The 10,000-nt window shown below is 40.0% G+C and overlaps 1 protein-coding gene across 1 annotated transcript in view; it reads right to left on the bottom strand.

Annotated features, from left to right (window-relative positions):
* LOC107556744 (peripheral plasma membrane protein CASK-like) overlaps nucleotides 1-10,000 on the bottom strand; it is a 65,794-nt gene that overhangs the window by 17,603 nt on the left and 38,191 nt on the right. The window contains exons 11-13 of the mRNA XM_016239938.1: nucleotides 6,133-6,150; nucleotides 5,659-5,780; nucleotides 716-793 (exon numbers count right to left, since the gene is read on the bottom strand). Coding sequence (XP_016095424.1) covers nucleotides 716-793; nucleotides 5,659-5,780; nucleotides 6,133-6,150 — 218 coding nt within the window. The remainder of the gene's footprint in view (nucleotides 1-715; nucleotides 794-5,658; nucleotides 5,781-6,132; nucleotides 6,151-10,000) is intronic.

Below are 10,000 nucleotides of genomic sequence, written 5' to 3'. Positions count from 1 at the left end.
GTCCCTGCAGCACAAAAGCAGTGTTAAGTCGCTGGGGGATATTTGTAGCAATAGCCAACAATACATTGTATGGGTCACAATTATACATTTCTCTTTTATGCCAAAAATCATTAGGATATTAAAGTAAAGATCATGTTCCATGAAGATATTTTGTAAATTTCCTACCGTAAATATATCAAAACTTAATGTTTGATTAGTAATATGCATTGCTAAGAACTTCATTTGAACAACTTTAAAGATGATTTTCTCAATATTTAGATTTTTTTGCACCCTCAGATTCCAGATTTTCAAATAGTTGTATCTCAGCCAAATATTGTCCTATCCTAACAAACCATTCATCAATGGAAAGATTAGCTTTCAGCTTTCAGATGATGTATAAATATCAATTTCTAAAAATTGACCCTTATGACCCTTATGTTTTGTGCTCCAGGGTCACGTATTAATGTAAACCAGAGCTGAAGATGAGAAGCTCTAGTCTTATTAACCGAGTGTTACGTGACGAAGCCTCATATTCTGATCCATTCATCTACTCGCTACGTTCCTTGTGTTTGAAACATGAATAAATGCTGGAAGGTTCTGACTGTGAATGTTCAGATGTATGTAATGTTTGACAAGAGTCTCTGAGAGCACAGATATAAACGCTGCACAGAATATCCGTCAGACGCTCCTGGAGCTGAGAGAGGTTCGAGGAGTGTGTGCCGTGTTGGTTTCGCACCTCTTTGGCTCTCTGGACGGCGTCACTGGGCGGATTCCTGATCTGCGGCGACGAGCGGGTGTTAATCTTGTCGTACAGCTGAAACACACACAGCTCAGTTCATCAGTCATATCAGTGAGACCATCAGCTGAACGCATGCATCTCGTGATCTAGAAACACACACACACAGGTTTGTTTTTGTGAAAAGTGGGGACATCCCATAGGCGTAATGGTTTTTATACTGTACAGACCGTATATTCTATTGCCCTACACCAACCCTACCCCTAAACCTACCCCTCACAGGAGACTTTCTGCTATTTCAGATTTTCAATACACTCCATTCTGTGTGATTTATAAGTGTTTTGAAAAGTGGGGACATGGGGTAATGTCCTGAAAAGTCACCTTCTCCTTGTAATACCTGTCATACCTTTGTCATTATACAAATGTATGTCCTCATTTGTCACAAAAACGCGCACAAAGGCACACACTCTCTCTCAAACACACACACACACACACACACACACTCTCTCTCAAACACACACATACAATGACACACACACACATTCGTGCCGAGATCAGCACCATGATGAACTTTAGCAGCAGTGGATCCTGTCGCCGCTGCGGTCACATTCAACACGCAAACACACAGTACAGAAACACTGATGCAGCTCATCTCTGTGAACCTGCAGGGTTTTTACAGATGGTGTGACATCATGATGATGATGATGATGAAGATGGTTGGGAAATAAAGCCGAATCGTCAGCTGCTCAGCAGGAGTTCTGAAAGACGACACATTTGACTGGTGTCTAGACAGTGGGCAGAGAGTGTGTCACTGCAGGACTGCTAACAACATCCATGTCAGTCTGAAACACACGCCACTGCTAATCAAACTTACTGTAATTAAACAGACCATTAATAATTAAACAGACCGATACATCCACAGATGCTGGATGAGCTCATAACAGTGTGTTGATGTTGTTCTGTTGTGTGTTTTCCACTCTTCATTTGTGTGACATCCTTTAATGGATTTATATAAAATGTTATATCTCTGTCATTAAAGTCAAACACACAGGAAGTGATTTCTTCCGTCTGCGGACCACAGTCACACAGATCTGCAACAGAAACAGAGTCGAGCTCCACAGGAACAAATCAAACATCTGTCTGTGTCTCAGTCCTTCAGTGATGTGAAGAATGAAAGCAAACACAGATGACTCAACAGTGTGTGTGTGAGTGAGTGAGTGAGTGTTTGTAAGTGTGTGTTTGTGAGTGTGTGCGTGAGTTTGTGCGTGTGAGAGAGAGTGTGTGTGTGTGCGCGTGTGTGCGCGTGTGAGAGAGAGTGTGTGTGAGTGTGTGTGAGTGAGTGAGTGAGTGAGTGAGTGAGAGTGAGAGTGAGAGACTATCACCGACCCTCTTCAATATCTACATTAATGAATTGGTGAAACTCCTGGAACAATCAGCAGCACCTGGCCTCACACTGCATGACTCCAACATAAAGCTCTTGCTGTTTGCAGATGATCTGGTTCTGCTGTCTCCAACAGAAGAGGGTCTACAGCAGAGCCTAGACATCCTGCACAAGTTCTGTCAGACCTGGGCCCTGACGATTAACCCTAACAAAACTAAAGTACTAACATTCCAGAAAAGACCCAGAGTTCAGGGAAAGAGACATAACTTCACCCTTGGTGTGACCAAAATTGAAAATGTCACAAACTACACATACCTCGGGCTGAAGATAAATGCCACTGGCAAGCTAAATTTGGCTGTGAATGAACTGAAAGAGAAAGCAAGAAGGGCCTTTTATGCCATCAAAACATTACAAACACATTTTATCCCAAATTTGAAATACTTTACCCTGATTTTAAAATGTTAAAAATGAAAACACAACTTCAATATTTATTAGGTGAAAAACAAGATTGTATCTTACTAGCAGCAAGATACATTGATGCCTGTCACAAAAAGAGGGAGGAGTCAACAAATCAGTGATGCGCCCACACACACACACACACACAAACACGCACACACCACACACACACACACTGAATTATAAATTGTTTGTAGAATTCTACGATTCTAAAACATTAATTTGTTTAACTTTTTTAAATGTATATACATACATACATGTTTTTGTTGCATATATATCTGTTCTAGATTCAATGTAAACACTATGCTTTGGCAATACATTGTAACAATTGTCATGCCAATAAAGCACGAATTGAATTGAATTGAATTGAATTGAGAGAGAGAGAGAGTGTGAGTGAGTGTTTACTCACATCCAGCAGTGTGTGCAGATGTTGGTCCTGGAAGACGCTGTGCAGGAAGTCCAGATCTTTCTCACTGCAGTCGGTCAGCGCGTGGATCTCCTCCAGACTGTCCAGAACCTGAGATACGGCCCCTAAAAACACAAACACACAACCATCAGCGACACCAAACCAGCTCTTTGCCAAAGACCAGTGCATGTGCATGAATAAAGAATCAGGCGCATCATGGAAGCTCCTGAGAACCTCCTAAAACTCAACAGATGGAGATGAACCTCACAGATCCTCACACAGCTCAGACATCATTCACATCAGCACAGGAAAGGAGAGGAATCCTGGTTTCTGATTGTTTGAGTCACGTTTCAGTGGAAAACGAAGAAGCACTTGATGGACAGATGTGCTGAAGAACATGCAAGACAACAGATGATGAAGATAAAGATGAAGATGATGTTGTTTGGATGGCAAGCAAAGGCTACGTGGGATACCTACTTTCTGCAGCAAGCAATCCTAAAGTACAGGCAGCATTAGAAACAACAACAACAACACAGTGAGATAACTGGAAGAGACAAACGCAGAACCAGAAGACACTAGGGTTAGCATACTAGCATTCTGCAGTATACAGCATGTGTACACTACTGCAGTACTCAACAGAGCTCACTGCATCACACACTGTATCGCTCAAGGCAATGCCCAGTTTTACTCGCTGTAATTCTGAAGCAGTATGCAGTGTGCATTGTTTAGTGTGCAGTGAGTGAGCGCGCCAACCTTATGCTTCATGGGCAGAATTTCAGAATTTCAGCTTGAAAATCAAATCAGATAATATTTATATGTCTATATTTACAGAGTCTGCTGATTTTGAATGTGAACTCAGTTTTACATAAAAACGCTGAGCTCAGGTGGCATCAGGTCACTCAGAGCAATGATGTGTCAGTGTGGTTTAACAAAAACAAGGTTTGCTGTTCTGTTCGGCGCTTCTCGATCGCTGCAGAGTCAGAAAAGCAGGCACCGCACAGTTACAGGAAGTGAGAGTTTAATTTTGCGACAGAGAAGTGTCAGCTGTTTCTCAATACAAGACCAGAGACTTCCTCTCCATGAGACCTGCTGATGGGGCTGCAAAAATAATCTTCACATTAGCAGAACCAGAAGAAAAATCTGTAAGAACAGATGAGAGCGGCACTTTCTACTTCCTGCGACTCTGAAAGCACTTCAGTAAAAGTTGCGCTTGAACAGATCCCGACACATATCGGCTCTGCAGCGACGGAAGTGACCTGAAGTTCAGCAGATGCCTTTTCAGGGCTTTAAAATCAAATGTAAGACTTTTTAAGACCTGTACAAATAAAATACAGCATGCGGTTACAGAACAAACACATATCATCTCAAAATAACCGCAAAACAGGGTAAGTGCAAGTGTCAAAGTGTAGATTCTTCAAGAATCGGCTAAAACACATCTCTTCCAACTCTAGCACTCTCTATTCTAATTCTATTCTTCAACAAAAAAACTTGCTACATGTACTGCGTTAAGCTAACTGAGACTTGTTATAGCACTTGCACATCATTGCTCTTTTGTTGATTCTGATTGCTTCTATTGTCTTCATTTGTAAGTCGCTTTGGATAAAAGCATCTGCTAAATTAAGAAATGTTTTATTAGCCCTGCATGCTGAGTTCTGTAAGAGTCTCCTCAGAGTACAGAGGAGCACACCGAACAACGCCTGCAGGGCAGAATTAGGCCAATACCCTCTACTAATGCGCATTGAGAAAAGAGCCATCACATTTTGGAAACACCTAAAAATGAGTGACCCCAACTCTTACCATTTTAAAGCCCTTAAAAACCATGAAGTGAACCCTGAAAAAAGTCCCCTGATTCAGACGGTCCTGAAGCTGCAAAAACAGACTAACATGACTAACAACATCCAGCATCAGGACTCTGAAATATTCATCCACAAAATTCGGCCCAACCAAATTATAAAAGCACAAAAAGAAAATTATCTAACCTATTGGACTGAAACAACAGAAAAACAAAGTAAACTTGAATGTTATTTGGCCCTAAATAGAGATTACACCGCTGCGGAATATCTGAGTACAGTGCAAGACTGTAAATGAAGAAGACAGATGACGAGGTACAGACTGAGCAGCCATACTCTGACTCTAGAGACGGCCAGATATCCACAGCACTGGCTGCCCAGAGAGAGCCGCATCTGCCCTCACTGTACTCACAGAGCAACACCTCCTCACCAGCTGCCCCAACTCTGAACACATTACAAACACATCTTATCCCAAATTTGAAATACTTTACCCTGATTTTAAAATGTTAAACAAGAAAACACAACTTCAATATTTATTAGGTGAAAAACAAGATTGTATCTTACTAGCAGCAAGATACATTGATGCCTGTCACAAAAAGAGGGAGGAGTCAACAAATCAGTGATGCGCCCACACACACACACACACACAAACACGCACACACCACACACACACACACTGAATTATAAATTGTTTGTAGAATTCTACGATTCTAAAACATTAATTTGTTTAACTTTTTTAAATGTATATACATACATACATGTTTTTGTTGCATATATATCTGTTCTAGATTCAATGTAAACACTATGCTTTGGCAATACATTGTAACAATTGTCATGCCAATAAAGCACGAATTGAATTGAATTGAATTGAATTGAGAGAGAGAGAGAGTGTGAGTGAGTGTTTACTCACATCCAGCAGTGTGTGCAGATGTTGGTCCTGGAAGACGCTGTGCAGGAAGTCCAGATCTTTCTCACTGCAGTCGGTCAGCGCGTGGATCTCCTCCAGACTGTCCAGAACCTGAGATACGGCCCCTAAAAACACAAACACACAACCATCAGCGACACCAAACCAGCTCTTTGCCAAAGACCAGTGCATGTGCATGAATAAAGAATCAGGCGCATCATGGAAGCTCCTGAGAACCTCCTAAAACTCAACAGATGGAGATGAACCTCACAGATCCTCACACAGCTCAGACATCATTCACATCAGCACAGGAAAGGAGAGGAATCCTGGTTTCTGATTGTTTGAGTCACGTTTCAGTGGAAAACGAAGAAGCACTTGATGGACAGATGTGCTGAAGAACATGCAAGACAACAGATGATGAAGATAAAGATGAAGATGATGTTGTTTGGATGGCAAGCAAAGGCTACGTGGGATACCTACTTTCTGCAGCAAGCAATCCTAAAGTACAGGCAGCATTAGAAACAACAACAACAACACAGTGAGATAACTGGAAGAGACAAACGCAGAACCAGAAGACACTAGGGTTAGCATACTAGCATTCTGCAGTATACAGCATGTGTACACTACTGCAGTACTCAACAGAGCTCACTGCATCACACACTGTATCGCTCAAGGCAATGCCCAGTTTTACTCGCTGTAATTCTGAAGCAGTATGCAGTGTGCATTGTTTAGTGTGCAGTGAGTGAGCGCGCCAACCTTATGCTTCATGGGCAGAATTTCAGAATTTCAGCTTGAAAATCAAATCAGATAATATTTATATGTCTATATTTACAGAGTCTGCTGATTTTGAATGTGAACTCAGTTTTACGCTGAGCTCCTGAGCTCAGGTGGCATCAGGTCACTCAGAGCAATGATGTGTCAGTGTGGTTTAACAAAAACAAGGTTTGTTCGGCGCTTCGGCGCTTCTCGATCGCTGCAGAGTCAGAAAAGCAGGCACCGCACAGTTACAGGAAGTGAGAGTTTAATTTTGCGACAGAGAAGTGTCAGCTGTTTCTCAATACAAGACCAGAGACTTCCTCTCCATGAGACCTGCTGATGGGGCTGCAAAAATAATCTTCACATTAGCAGAACCAGAAGAAAAATCTGTAAGAACAGATGAGAGCGGCACTTTCTACTTCCTGCGACTCTGAAAGCACTTCAGTAAAAGTTGCGCTTGAACAGATCCCGACACATATCGGCTCTGCAGCGACGGAAGTGACCTGAAGTTCAGCAGATGCCTTTTCAGGGCTTTAAAATCAAATGTAAGACTTTTTAAGACCTGTACAAATAAAATACAGCATGCGGTTACAGAACAAACACATATCATCTCAAAATAACCGCAAAACAGGGTAAGTGCAAGTGTCAAAGTGTAGATTCTTCAAGAATCGGCTAAAACACATCTCTTCCAACTCTAGCACTCTCTATTCTAATTCTATTCTTCAACAAAAAAACTTGCTACATGTACTGCGTTAAGCTAACTGAGACTTGTTATAGCACTTGCACATCATTGCTCTTTTGTTGATTCTGATTGCTTCTATTGTCTTCATTTGTAAGTCGCTTTGGATAAAAGCATCTGCTAAATTAAGAAATGTTTTATTCCATATTTACACATGAACTGAAGCATGCTCTCACATATCAACACACACACACACACACACACACACACACACAGGTCCACCGGAACTGGATTGAGCTGATACTATAATGCATTTAAAGAAAGGCAATAAGAAGTTTATTGTGGCGATACTATTAAAATATATATACGAAATGTGTTAAAAATGTTCTTGGTCTTTTTTCCCTGTGACACGGCGGTTCCGAGAGAAAATACAAGTGATTGCATTGATTTAAATGCCAGACAGTGTTTACTGTGTGACCAAAATACCAATAATAAAATACTTTATGCATAACGAGGGCCTTTTAATCATAAACAAGCATTAAATACACAGGGACTCTTATTCTGAAATGTCAATGCTTTGTTATTTTAGCCGAGACATAAAATCTGCATCTTGCAACCATCTACAACATATTATAATAAACACCGTAACATGCACATAGTGTGCGTCATTAGCAATCATTAGGCATAAATGTGTGGTGTTCACTCTGAAACCATGATCCTGTTGAACACGCGATAGCGCCGCGCTTTAACTTCGAAACGAGCCACGCTCACATTTATTTCATTCAATCATAACCCTTTAAAGTTTAATAATCATATATCTGTATTGGGGAAACTGTTTTTCTAACCCCAAATTTACCACCTCTTAAAATTAAAATTGAGACTATTTAAGACTTTTAATGGGCTTAATTTTGATCATGTGATTTCAGACTTTTTAAAGAGCCTACAGTGAGGTGCGTCATGAAATAAAGCCACATCTGAATGCCAACTGATCTCCACAGAAGCCATGGGCAGCTCATTAGTTTGCTTTAGGGACGCACCGAAATGAAAATTCTTGGCTGAAGCTGAAACCGAACAAAATTAAACACTGGGCCGAAGGTTGAATACCGAACACGGTTTTTCGAGTTTTTTCCCCCACAAGTGTTTTGCCTATTTTTTTTTTCACCATTGCATAAATTAAAAAGCCAAAATGTGCTTTTTACTGTTTTGTCTTGCTTTTCAAAGAAAAAAAAAAACAATTAAAAAAAACAATTAAAAAATATTTAACACTGAACATTTTTAACATTCTATACCAACAAAGCACAATTTAACTTAAAATTAATAAGTTAGTAAAATAATAATTTTTGGCCATCAGACCCCCTTCTTGAATCAGGCATGCATTTAAAATTTTTTACTGTACAATTAAAAGCAGCCTTTCTGAGAAGAGACTTCTTTTAAAACATTAGAAATATTACAGATCCTAATTTGAACACTATGTGTGAATGTTATAATAAATGTATTAAAACAGAGCTGTTGTAATGATTATTATCATTATTGTCTTACTCTTTATGTTATTTTACAGAACAACAGTAACATTACATTACTAACATTTATGAATGTTTATAAGAGTTCTTGCTTTTTCTCAACTTTTGTTTTGGCGGAAACGCGCAGGAAGACCTCAATGCTTATTTTTGTTGATAACAGATTTATAAAAGAGTCTCATTACGAATACGTCGTACGTATCGCATTGTCACGTGCCTTGTAAAAATTCATTACACTTTCGCGCTTTGGACTTTGAACCCTGGTTAACAAGCAGATCTGCTGCGAGCTCGTGCAGCGCTGTCAGAATACATGCAATGCGCGCGTGTATTAGAAAACATGACTATACCAACAAAGCACAATTTAACTTAAAATTAATAAGTTAGTAAAATAATAATTTTTGGCCATCAGACCCCCTTCTTGAATCAGGCATGCATTTAAATTTTTTTACTGTACAATTAAAAGCAGCCTTTCTGAGAAGAGACTTCTTTTAAAACATTAGAAATATTACAGATCCTAATTTGAACACTATGTGTGAATGTTATAATAAATGTATTAAAACAGAGCTGTTGTAATGATTATTATCATTATTGTCTTACTCTTTATGTTATTTTACAGAACAACAGTAACATTACATTACTAACATTTATGAATGTTTATAAGAGTTCTTGCTTTTTCTCAACTTTTGTTTTGGCGGAAACGCGCAGGAAGACCTCAATGCTTATTTTTGTTGATAACAGATTTATAAAAGAGTCTCATTACGAATACGTCGTACGTATCGCATTGTCACGTGCCTTGTAAAAATTCATTACACTTTCGCGCTTTGGACTTTGAACCCTGGTTAACAAGCAGATCTGCTGCGAGCTCGTGCAGCGCTGTCAGAATACATGCAATGCGCGCGTGTATTAGAAAACATGACTTTCTGCAGTTTATTTACTAACCGTTTAAGGCCATTTCGTGATTTCAATCATCATACAGTAACCAGCAACAATCACCCCTTCCTCTTCTCATTGAAGACTAGACTAGAAGTGCTAAAGTGTCTCTCGCTACCACACACTCAGCATCTGCAGCGTCACACACTCATCTCTGAACAAAACCGTTCATCAGCATCTGTGTGGATCAGATCTCATCTGCGCGGACAGCGTGAACACAAATCATAATCAATAAAAAAATAACAGATTCATGAACAGCCACGACTGCGACAGGAACATGTGTGTGCATAAAAATCCTTACACACTCCACAGCTGTAGTTTATCACAGGTTTACTGTGTGTGTGTGTGTGTGTTTGTCTGTGTGAGAGAGTGTGTGAGTGAGTGAGAGTGTGTGTGTGAGTGAGTGTGCGAGAGTGTGTGTGTGTGTCTGAGTGAGTGAGAGAGAGAGAGTGTGTGTGTGAGTGAG

Source organism: Sinocyclocheilus grahami, unplaced genomic scaffold (genome assembly GCF_001515645.1).
Source record: "Sinocyclocheilus grahami isolate Dianchi unplaced genomic scaffold, SAMN03320097.WGS_v1.1 scaffold577.1, whole genome shotgun sequence".
Classification (NCBI taxonomy): domain Eukaryota; kingdom Metazoa; phylum Chordata; class Actinopteri; order Cypriniformes; family Cyprinidae; genus Sinocyclocheilus; species Sinocyclocheilus grahami.
This window is presented reverse-complemented; position numbering and strand designations above follow the sequence as displayed.